The 13,010-nt window shown below is 37.0% G+C and overlaps 1 protein-coding gene across 1 annotated transcript in view; it reads right to left on the bottom strand.

The window, feature by feature from the left end:
• The window catches only part of IRAK3 (interleukin-1 receptor-associated kinase 3), a 50,356-nt gene that overhangs the window by 15,224 nt on the left and 22,122 nt on the right, over positions 1-13,010 (bottom strand). The window contains exons 6-8 of the mRNA XM_011929378.1: positions 10,271-10,335; positions 1,962-2,076; positions 86-204 (exon numbers count right to left, since the gene is read on the bottom strand). Of these exons, the coding sequence (XP_011784768.1) occupies positions 86-204; positions 1,962-2,076; positions 10,271-10,335 (299 nt within the window). The remainder of the gene's footprint in view (positions 1-85; positions 205-1,961; positions 2,077-10,270; positions 10,336-13,010) is intronic.

Below are 13,010 nucleotides of genomic sequence, written 5' to 3'. Positions count from 1 at the left end.
ACAGCAGAGAACAGTGTGAAGTATGACTCACGTGTGAGGATAAAAGAAGCTTTCAGGAATAACCAAAATCTCTGGAATCATTTACCTTGATATACTGCCACAGATGACCGAGCATGGTTGAACGTTGTGCAGGTAGTGAATGGCTTTGGATATTCCTATTAATACACTGATTCGAACGTGCCAAGGGAGTGGGGCCGTGTCACCCTAAAACGACAACAGCAATTGGTTTGGTTGCACTTTCTGAGTAAAAATTACCTATGTATTCATTATGCAGACATACACAAGAATAGAAGCAGATAGCAAGGTGGGGTGAGGTGGGTGAATCAACGTTTTGGTTTTCCAGAACTTATTTTTAATTCCAGATGGGTTTCCTTCTGCTACTGATGACAGTTCTAGGCCTCTTTATAGACAATGAAAATACTCTATACTTCTTAATATTAGCTTAATCAAAACATAGCTAGTAAGGTAACACTACTTTTTTTTTTTTTTTTTTTTTTTTTGAGACGGAGTCTTGCTCTGTCGCCAGGGCTAGAGTGCAGTGGCCGGATCTCAGCTCACTGCAAGCTCCGCCTCCCGGGTTTACGCCATTCTCCTGCCTCAGCCTCCGGAGTAGCTGGGACTACAGGTGCCCGCCACCTCGCCCGGCTAGTTTTTTTGTATTTTTAGTAGAGATGGGGTTTCACCGTGTTAGCCAGGATGGTCTCGATCTCCTGACCTCGTGATCCGCCCGTCTCGGCCTCCCAAAGTGCTGGGATTACAGGTTTGAGCCACCGCGCCCGGCCAGGTAACACTACTTAAAAGTTCATTAAATAAGATTTTTAAGTTACTTGTGGTACAATACTATGAGTAATTGAGACAATCTGCTTTTATTTTCATCCTCACTGAAACTTAACCTATTTGGAATCAATTTTTAAACTTAACCTCCAAAAACATCTAATGAGGGATCATGGCATTTATTCAACCTCCTTCTCACTCTCTCCCTCTCTCTGTCTCTCTTTTCTTTTTTTTTTTTTTTGAGACAAGGTCTCACTCCGTGTCACCCAGGCTGGAGTACAGTGGCACAATCATAGCTCACTACAGCCTCCATGTCCCTGGGCTCAAGCAATTGTCTTGCCTCTGCCTCTCAAGTAGATGGGACAGGGATGTGCCACCATGGCCAGCAATTTATTTACTTACTTATTTGAGACAGAGTCTTGCTCTGTCGCCCAGGCTGGAGTGCAATGGCACAATCTCCAGGCTGGAGTGCAATGGCACAAACTCAGCTTACTGCAACCTCTGCCTCCCGGGTACAAGCGATCCTCCTGCCTCAGCCTCCTGAGTAGCTGAGTTACAGGTGCGCACTACCATGCCCAGCTAATTTTTGTATTTTTAATGGAGATGGGGTTTCACCATGTTGGTCAGGCTGGTCCCGAACTCCTGACCTTGTGATCCACCCACCTTGCCCTCCCAAAGTGCTGGTATTACAGGCATGAGCCACCATGCCCAGCCTATTCATTCTTTTAGTAGAGGTGAGATCTGGCTATGTTGTCCAGGCTGCCTCTTTCTCTTCAGAGTCTGTGTCACTGTTACGGCAGTGCTTTGTATTGAAGGATACTTTATATACAGTTATACAAATTAAAATTATCTAAGGAATAAGAGTAGTTGATGCCAACTCACTGGAGGTACAGAATCAAATATAATATAACATGGTTGCCAAAAGATTTGCTGGGTTCTTACTATATAATGAATAAGAACCCAATATGGTTGCCAAAATGTTGCACAAAACATGTTAACTCAGGTATTTGCTCAGCCTTCTAAAAGTAAGAAATTAATCCAAGAAGTACTGCTTCCTTGGGAAACCCATCCTTTGCTTTCCCCTCATGCAAACACATCTTGCCTCCCAACTCTCCCAGATGGTTTCAGCAGCTCTCCCAGGGCTTCAGGGGGTCAGAGAATCAGACACAATAATAGAAAGAACTTACTACACACTGCAATCTGTCAAAAAGTGTTCCATTTCTCATGTATGGATAAACCAGACAGAACTTCTCAGTCTCTGTAAAATATGCAGCCAACTCTAGTATGTTTGGATGGTGAAACCTTGAAACAAAAGATGTTTTAAAGCCATCAAATTGCGTATTCAGACAGGAAATGAACAACACTCTGGTGTGGGAGTAGTAAGGTGGGATGGAGAATAGGTTTAAAGCAGAATACAAATTTGGCTGGACACATTGGGCACAGGACACAGATTTGCTTTCCAAATCGGTCTAAAGAGTTCTAATGGCAGGGCGCGGTGGCTCACACCTGTAATCCCAGCAATTTGGGAGGCCGAGGCAGGCAGATCACTTGAGGTCAGGAGTTTGAGACCTGCCTGGCCAACATGGTGAAATCCTATTTCTACTAAAAACACAAAAATTAGGCGGGCATGGTGGTGAGCACCTGGTTATTCCAGCTACTCAGAAGGCTGAGGCAGGAGAATTGCTTGAACCGGGAGGTGGAGGTTGCAGTGAACCTAGATCATGTCACTGTACTCCAGCCTGGGTGACAAGAGTGAGACTCCACCTCAAAAAAAAAAAAAAAAAAAAATTATAGCAAATACTAGTTACTGTTTTTGATTGACTGTAATCATGTAAATATAAATAAAACATCCAAATATAGGGCAGAAGTTTTCAAAAAATAAGGAGTTTTAAAGATTTGTAATATTGGAAACTTTACAAAAGATAGCACTATTCAATATTAACTTATTTTTATCAATATGAAAGACAACATGACTTATTAAGTAAAAACAGTAAAATTGTTAGTTTGATTTATTTAAGTATATAAGTTTAAGTCACCAAAACATAAGAATAAATACCATTTTCATTCATCCACTTATTGAGCACTACTATGTCAGGTACTGTGCTAGATATCAGTTACACAGCTGAAAAGAGACGTCAGTGTCTTCACAAAGCTTGCATTATTGTCTAAATCCATATGACTAGTAATGTTTGATGTTGAGAACATATCACTGATTTTAAATCACAGATTTCTATGTCAGTGTAGTATACATTTCTCAGGCTTTTTTTCCCCTAATAATCATTTATTAGCTTATTAGCAAAAACTCTATTCCTCAATTGTGTGTGCTATCACTATGAGCCCAGGTAACAACTATGAAACATAAAATGTGAAATTCACACATACTGTGAGCTCAGTTTAATTCAAAAATTACTTATGGATACTACTATGTTCTGGGCAGGCTTGGGGATATTAAAATAAATCTGTAAAAAATATTCTGTTTATAAAAGCCTATTATTCATTTCTGCAGTAGCAAAATTTTCCTATAAACACACACATTCCTATATATATTGTGCATATGTGGTGGGGGAGGGGGGTTCTGATTCCTTTTCTTCTTCTTACTTCAAGGAAGGAAGCGTGTGTGTGTGTGTACGTGTGTGTGTAAAAAGAATCTCTGGTCTTTTTAATGGCTGTGTTAACTTGGGCAAGTTATTTAATTGCTCTGAGCCTGTTCCTTTAACTGTAATCAGTAATTAAAACATCTATTTCCAAGGTTCTTATGAAAATTAAATAAAAGGTTAAGCCAAAAGCCAGGTCCTCAAAAATTATTAGCTTTTTCCCCTTCCCTTGAGAAAGGAGGGAAAAAAGGAATCAGAAGTCACATTCTATGGAGTTCACAATTCTGTTTAAGGTAATTCCCTTAATATTAAACTAAAGAAACCTCATCCTTCAGGTCTCAGCTTAGATATTATTTATATCAAGAAACCCATTCTGCTGCTCATCCCCCAAGTTATTATTCCCTCCTCTGTGCTCGTATTTCCTCATCTTACCACTTAGCTTATTGAAATTGTCTGTTTACTTAGGAACTTCTCTCCCAATCCCATTTCTGATAGTACATTCTAAGAAGAGAAAACTGCATCTTCCTTAGTCACATCTGAGAAGATGATTTAGGAAATAACTTGGATCTTATAGAAAAGGTAGGATGTACCTCAGTTTCCTCATCTGCAAAATGGGGATAACAGGAGAATTTATCTCATTGGATGGTCATGAGGATTAATGAATTAACATACGTAAAGCACTTGAAATAGGGCCTAACACAAAATAAATATTAGCAAAATAAAAATGATACCCCAGGAATAGTCAACATTATAAAATTGTAAATCTCTCCAGATTAATCTATAAAGTTATTAAAATTCCATTAAAAATGCCAATAGAATTTTTGAAGCCTAGACAAGCTGTTGTTGTAGTTCACAGAAAATACCTCACCAGATAAACAAATGGATCAGGTAAATAAATGTAAAAAATGAAGCCATGAAAGTACTAGAAAAAATGGGAGAATTATTTTATTAGGTTGGTGCAAAAATTATTGCGGTTTTTGCCCAGCTACTAGGGAGGCTGAGGCAGAAGAATGGCGTGAACCCAAGAGGCAGAGTTTGCAGTGAGCTGAAATGGAACCACTGCACTCCAGCCTGGGTGACAGAGCAAGACGCCGTCTCAAAAAACAAAAAAAAGTAATGTTTACTTTTAATGGCAAAAAGCGTGATAACTTTTAATGGCAAAACTGCAATAACTTTTACACCAACCTAAATATAACTTCTTAATGGAAAAGGCCTTTTAAATTATAACATAAAATCCAGAATCCCTAAAAGAAAACCTTGATAAATTTAACTGTATTAAAACCATTTCTACATGTCAACACTATAATAAGCAAAGATGAAATGACAGTATGGTAAAAAATTATTTGCATCTCATAACATAAAAATAGGCTGATTTTCTAATAGGAATTATAAAATATTCCTTCAAATCATTAAGAAAAAGACCAACAGTCTAATTTATAATAATAGGTAAGGAATATTATAAGCTACTTCATAGAAAATAAAATATATCTCTTAAATATAAAAAAGGATTATTAATATCACTCAGAAAAATTGATACTATGAGACTTCTTTTTCTGAGAGGCCTCAAATAAATAAAATATAAACGAAAGAGGAGATATTACAACTGATGCCACAGAAACACAAAGGATCATAAGAGACTATTATGAACTATCGTATGCCAACAATCTGGAAAACGTAAAAGAAATAGATGGATTCCTAGAAACATACCATCCATCAAGACTGTATCATGAAGAAATAGAAAACCTAAACAGACGAATAACAACTAAGGACATTGATTCAATGATCAAAAACCTCCAACAAAAAAAAGTCCAGGACCATAGAGCTTCTGGCAAAATTTTAACAAGCATTTAAAAAAGAATTAATACTAATCCTTGTCAAACTCTTTTAAAAACTTAAAGAGGAAGGAACACTGTCAATCTTATTTTATTAGGACAGCATTACCCTCATATCAAAGCCAGATAAGAACATAATGAGAAAAAGTTGTAGGCCAATATCCCTCATGGCCATAGATACACAAATCTTCAACAAAATACTAGCAAGCTAAATTCAACAGAATATTGTTTGTTTGTTTCTTTGTTTGTTTCTTTGTTTATTTGTTTGTTTGTTTTTAGAAATCGAGTCTTGCTTTGTTGCCCAGGCTAGAGTGTAGTGGCATGATCTCAGCTCACTGCAACCTCTGCCTCCCAGGTTCAAGCGAATCTTGTGCCTCAGCCTCCTGTGTAGCTGGGATTGCAAGCGTGCGCCACTACACCGGGCTAATTTTTATATTTTTAGTACAGATGGGGTTTCATCATGTTGGCCAGGCTGGTCTTGAACTCCTGACCTCAGGTGATCCACCTTCCCTGGCCTCCCAAAGTGCTGGGATTACAGGCGTGAGCCGTTGTTCCCAGTCTTCAACAGAACATTAATAGGATGAAATACCATAGTCAAACAGGACTTATCCCTGAGAAGCAAGAATGGTTCAACATGTGCAGATCTATAAATGATACACCATATTAACACACTGAAAAAAAAAATCACAAAACCATCTCAACAAATGCAAAGGCATTTGATAAAATTCAACATCCTTTCATGATGTAACCTCTCAACAAATTAGGTGTAGAAGGAATGTATCTCAACATAATAAATGCCATATATGACAAACCCACAGTTAACATCATACCTAACAGTGAAAAGCTGAATGCTTTTCCTCTAAGTTCAGCAAAAAGATAAGGGTGTTCATACTTTCCATTTCTATTCAATATAAAGCTGGAAGTCCTAACCAGAGCAATTAGGTAAGAAAAAGAAATAAAAGGCATCCTGATTGGAAAGGTGGAAGTTAATTGGCTCTGTCTGCAGATGATGACATGATGAAAACCCAAAAGACTCCACCAAAAAAAAAACTGTTAAAACTAATAAACAAATTCAGAAAAGTTGCATAATACAAAATCAACATATAAAAACTAACTATGTGGGCCGGGCGCGGTGGCTCAAGCCTGTAATCCCAGCACTTTGGGAGGCCGAGACGGGCAGATCACGAGGTCAGGAGATCGAGACCATCCTGGCTATCACGGTGAAACCCCGTCTCTACTAAAAATAAAAAAAAAAAAAACAAAAAAACTAGCCGGGCGAGGTGGCGGGCGCCTGTAGTCCCAGCTACTCGGGAGGCTGAGGCAGGAGAATGGCCGAAACCCAGGAGGCGGAGCTTGCAGTGAGCTGAGATCCGGCCACTGCACTCCAGTCCGGGCGACAGAGCGAGACTCCGCCTCAAAAAAAAAAAAAAAAAAACTAACTATGTGTATATATGCTAACAATGAACTATCTGAAAAGGAAATTAAAGAAATTGATCCTATTTACAACAGCATTAAAAAGAATAAAACTCTTAGGAATAAATTTAACCAAGGAGGTGAAAATTCTGTGCGTTAACAACTATAAGACACTAATGAAAGAAACTGAAGAAGACACAAATAAATGGAAAGATGCATTACATACATGAATTGAAATTAATATTGTTAAAATGTCCATACTATTCAAAGTGAGCTACACATTCAATGCAATTTCTATCAAAATTCCAATGACATTTTTCAAAAAATAGAAGAAGAATGCTAACATTTATATAGAACCACAAAAGACCCCAAACAGTATAAGTGAGTTTAAGAAAGAAGAATGAAGCCAGAGACATTCACTTCCTGATTTTAAACTATATTACAGAGCTATAGTAATAAAAACAATATAGCACTGACATAAAAACAGACTCATTGACCAATGGAATAGAATTAAAAAAAAAAAAACAGAAATAAACCTACATATACATCATCAACTAATCTTTGAAAAGGGCACCAAGTATATACAACAGAAAAAGAAAATTATCTTCAATAAATGGTGTTGGGAAAACTGAATACCCACATACAAAATAATAAAACTAGAACTTTGTCTTACACACCATATACAAAAATTATCTCAAAATGGATTAAATATTTAAATGTAAGATCTGAAACCATACAAATCTGGAAGAAAATATAGGGAAAATTTTCCTTAACATTGGTCTTGGCAATGATTTTTTGGCTATGACACCAAAAGTGTAGGTGACAAAAGCAAAAATAATCAAGTAGAACTATATCAAACTAAAAAGCTTCTGCACAGCAAAGGAAACAATCAACAAAATGAGAAGGAAACCTATGGAATGGCAGCAAATATTTGCAAACCATATATCTAATAAGGTGTTAAGATACAAAATAGTGAGGAATTCATATAACTCAATAGCAAAAAAGCAAATAACCTGATAAAAATGGGTAAATGACCCAAAGAGATAGTTTTTCAAAGAAGACATACCAATGACTAACAGGTATATGAAAAGATGCTCAACATCACTAATCATCAGAAAAATGCAAATCAAAACCACAATGAGATATCACCTCACACTTGTTAGGATGGCTATTATCAAAAAGTTGCCGAGGGTATGGAGAAAAAGAAGTCCTTGTATGCTGTTGGTTGGAATATAAAGTGGTACAGCCATAATAGAGGTTCCTTAAAAAACTAAAAATACAACTGCCATAAGATCCAACAATCTCACTTCTGCGTATGTATTAGTCCGTTTTCATGCTGCTAATAAAGACATACCCGAGACCTGGCAATTTACAAAAGAAAGAGATTGAATGGGCTTACAGTTCCATATGGTTGAGGATGCCCCACAATCATGGTGGAAGGTAAAAAGCACATCTCACATGGCGGCAGACAAAAGAACAGAGCATGTGCAGGGAAACTCCCCTTTTTAAAACCATCAGATCTTGTGAGACTTATTCACTATCACAAAAACCGTATGGGAGAAACTGCCCCCCCGACTCAATTATCTCCCACTAGGTCCCTCCCACAACACATGGGAATTATAGGAGTATATTCACGATGAGATTTGGGTGGTGACACAGAGCCAAACCATATCAGGGTATGTATGTAAAAGAAATAAAATCAGTATCTCAAAGAGATATCTGTGCTCTCATGTTTAATGCAGCATTATTCACAGTAACCAAGACATAGACACAACTTAAATGTCCATTGACAGATGAATGGATAAACAATAAAGTGTGATACACACAACACACATACACGCACAAAAAAATGGAATATTATTCAGCCATAAAAAGAAGAAAATCCTGCCATTTTCAACAACATAGATGAACCTGGAAGACATTATGCTAAGTGAAATAAGCCAGACACAGAAGACAAATACTGCATGATCTCATTTACATGTGGAAGCTAAAAAAGTCAAACATAGAGAAGCAGAGAGTAGAAAAATAGTTACCAAGGGCTGGGGGTTGGGAAAAATAGAGAGATGTTGGTCAAAGCAGACAACCTTTCCGTTGTACAATGAACACATTCTGGGGATCTAAAGTACAGCACGGGTGGTGATAGATGTATGAATTAATTTGATTGTGGTAATCATTAGACAGTGTGTACATACTGTATATCAAATCATCACACTGTACACATTAATATATGCAATTTTTATTTGTCAATAAATATTTTTTCAAAAGCTACACTGATAAACTATTTTCACCTAACAGATTGGCAAAAATTAAGAGGTAAGAATAAATACCAGGTTGGCAACAATGGAAAACCAGGCACTCATATATGACTTCTTTGAAAGTAAATTGGTATAACTTATATTGGAGGACAATTTGTTATGATAAAATGCACATAACCATTTAATACCATCATTTGATGAGAATTTATTTTACAGATATACTCAAATAAGTACGAAATAACATAAATACAAGATTTTGTTGTTGCAGCATTATTTTCATATAATAAAATATTAGAACAAATTTAAGAAACCATCAACAGGGGAATGGTTACATAAACTACAGTACAGAATATAATAGAATATGAAAATAAGCAATGTGAACAATGTGTTCATGTCACCGCTTATGTTAAAGGAGAAAAATAAGAAAACAAAATACATATTTGCCTACACACAAAATATCTCTGGAAATATATACAAGGAACTGGTAATACTGTTGCCTTGGAAAGATCAGCTGGGTGACTGGATGATAATGGTTGGAGAAAATCTTTTCTTGGTCTATCCTTTTGCATTTTTGAAATTTTGCAATGTTTGAACCTTACTTTCATAAGCAAATAAATAAAACAATCACATGTAAAAACTTTTTACTATTACAATTTTGGATTTCATTTTTTATTGACTAAGTGATATGTAAGCTTTGATGATTTTCCTCTACTACTCTGATTTCTGGTCTTCAGTCTAAAAGAAAATGGATTCAGTATAATGCCTTCTCTCTTTACCTTCCTCTCTGCCTCCCAACGTCACATCTTGGTTAAAAAAATATCGAAAAGAAAGTTTCCTATTTGTAAAGAGTGACAAGTGAACTCTATAAGGTTAGAGGCTTTCAATGAGGAAGGCTGCACGTCTGCAGATGTGAATATATATATGAAAATGAAGTCATTTCAATTTGTCTCCAAGGACTCTCAGACTCAGGAGTGAATTCCCAAAAAATAATATGTACATCAAAATCTCTTGATTTCTTTGTCTAAAACTCTCTTCCTGAATAGAGTTATACTGAAGAAACAGCTTATAGACTGGAATGTCTCTAAGGAAGGAGGAAATGGTGAAATATAGACCATTCTAATGTTCTAAGAGTTACTATTCAGCCATGTTAGTCACATATGATTTAACCCACTTCCTTGTGACAGTTTCCTGTTAAAATATGTTCAAGGGAATTATGTAAATGATCTATTTTAAAATGTACTTTAAGGAATATACTAAAGCACATGTCAAAATTTATCCAAAGTTCTACAATCCAAATCAAATGTATTACATATCACGCCAAGCTCTGTGCTGTAAAATAAAAAATGAGCAGAGATGAAACCCAGGCACAAAGAGGAGGAAATTCCAGAGCAAACATACTCACAGTAGTAAGACTTCAAGCTCAGATAAAAACCTCTTCCAATGCTTCTTACATTGCATTTTTTTCTCCTACATATACAGAAAGACAAGAACAAAATTAAGAAAAGGATCTGTTTCTAGGATTCTTAACCCAGAGTCTATAGTCTCCCTAAATTAGATGAACTTTTTGGTGTAAATGCATATGAACACTTTTCTGGGGAAATAATCTTTAGCTTTTACCAGATTTTCAAAAATCCATTAGCTCCAAAAGAGATCTAGAATGAGTGTTCTTGAATTAAAAGTTTTTCATGCAATGTATTGCCTTGCTAAACTCTTTCATCATATTTTGCACACATTTACATAAATTCAAAAACATTCTATGTATTCAAAGACAATCCCATGACAGCTAGAACCTCCCCCACTTGATCTTATAAAGAATCCAATTTGTGTTATTTCTATTCTGCTGTGAAATTTCACTAATTTGGTGTTTATGACTTGGGTTATTTGGATATGTCAGTTCAAGTTTACCTTTGCATTTTGAAAAGATGGGTTTAATAAGCAAATAAAAATATAACTCTTTACTTCCAAGAAGCTTTAGAAGATAGCCCAGAGCCTGACACATGAATATTTTAATGAGTTTAATAATATTGTACTAAGCACCTACTCTGTCCCTGGCACTGTTCTTGATGCCTTCATACATCTTAGGTCATTGCATGTCTCTGGATCTCAGGTTTCCAACTTCTACCAAAAAAAAAGTATGCTCCTAGGTCTCACCAGTTGTAACGTTCTATCACTTGCAAATTGCTAGAGAAGGTGGAGTTTTGGAGCTCTGCCTTCAGGAATAAAGGGAGAGAAATTCAACAGGAATTTTGGAAACTGTTTTCCAAGTTGAACCAGGAAGTCAGAAACAATAAATCAGGCTAAAAAATCATTTTCAAGGACCATTTTATCAGAATTTACATTTTACGAGACCATTGTCCTGGGAGCCAGATGGGTTGGATTTTCTGCCTATCTCTAACACTTGCTCTTTGTGACTCTTTGTCAGTCACTCAACCTCCCTAAGGTCATAGTTTTCTAGTTTGAAAAATGAAGAAGTTGGTTTTTTTGTTTATGCTAATGTAGCACTCTAACACCCTGTTGCTTGAAATGTGGTCTATGACCAAAAAACCTCAGCTTCACTAGGAGCTGCTGAGAAATGGCAAATCCAGGGCTCCTGTCAGATCTGCTGAATCAGAATCTGCATTGTAAGATGATTCCCAGGTAATTAAAGTTAGAGAAGCACAGATCTAACACTTCTAGCACAATTTCCCACCTCAGTCCCTCTAAGAAAAGTAATTGGTAATAAACAATGTTACAAAACTGCATTTTTTTAACAACGTTCTGTGGCCAAGGCTTCATTAAATGTTCTCATTTTTTTCCTGATAAGTGTGTGTGTATGTGTGTGTGTGTGTGTGCGTGCGTGCACACGAGTGTTGGGTTAAAATAGGGGGCAGAGATAAAAGCAGAAGGGTGAAGTCCGGCCATACTTCCATGTACCACCTTAAGAGAAAGTTAAAATGTATGCAGAGACAGTAAGACTTTGTATACACCTTGGTAATCTCAGGTATTTTTACTCGTAACAACTAGCAACTAAATTCTTGAAAAAGGTATGTATGCTTCATTCAATTTATCCAGCAAACATTTACTGAGCAACTGCTATGGGCCAGGCCCTGTAATAAGGCACTAAGATACAAAGACAAATAAGAGCTCCTCAAAGAAAGCTGCCTAGTCCTTTGAGAGAGGTGGGTGAATAATGTAATGCTTTGATGCTGTTGCTAAACATAGGAGTGTCACCCAAACCACACTGGAGGGGTCAGAGACAATCCAGGAAATAACACCTGTCTTTAAGAAAGAAAGGGAAGGGGTTCTAGAGGCAATGATGTCCCATTCAGACTCATGGAAAGAAAACTCCCACAAGGGAGTGTGATTTGGTGGCAGCTGCAGAAAGAACAGGAAAGTAGACTGGACAGACCCTTTGGGGATGGGGTCCCGAGGCTCAACTATAAGAGAGTGTACGAATTGGGGCCAGGGACACATTGGCACTAAGAAACAGGCTTTAGCTTGGCCACCTCTAGAGCGACCACATTCTATTTGTTGAACGGTTGTGCCAGTTGGTTGTTTCTTTAGCATCTTCTCAGGAATTCTGAGATGTCTATGTACAATTAAGTAGTACTAAATGCAATTTGGAGAAATGGAGAAATTAGGGAAATAATTTTTTAAAAGGTTCTGTAATGCACGTTGCAAACTAGGAATCACTGTGGAACCCTCCTTCTTCCCACTTCCCCAGTCCTATCCAACAGATAATCAGATGTGGTCCACTTCACCTCATCTCTTAGACGTACTTTCTCCTCTGCATCCTCACTGACTTTGCCCAGACTAACAGCATTAGCTCTCAACAGTGGCAACACATGTGAACCACCTTGGGACCTTTTAAAAAACACTGGTGCCTACCATTTTTTTAAAAGCTCATTTTTAAAGGCTCATTTCCTTAAAAGCCCATTTTTTTAAAGGCTCATTTTTTTTAAAAAGCTCCCTAGATAATTCTAATATATACTCAGGGTTGGGAACACTGGTTTACACCCTGTCCATTTCTTGGTTTGCACATCTGAAATATCCCTCCACCAGGTCTTTCTGCCTCCAGTCAGTGGGTTTTGTTTTGTTTTTTGTTTTGTTTTGTTTTTGACAAGGTCTTACTCTGTTGCCCAGACTGAAATGCAGTGGCGTGA

The sequence above is a fragment of the Colobus angolensis genome, unplaced genomic scaffold (genome assembly GCF_000951035.1).
Source record: "Colobus angolensis palliatus isolate OR3802 unplaced genomic scaffold, Cang.pa_1.0 Scaffold80, whole genome shotgun sequence".
NCBI lineage: Eukaryota > Metazoa > Chordata > Mammalia > Primates > Cercopithecidae > Colobus > Colobus angolensis.
Note: the sequence above shows the minus strand (reverse complement) of the source record. Positions and strands in the feature narration are given on the sequence as shown.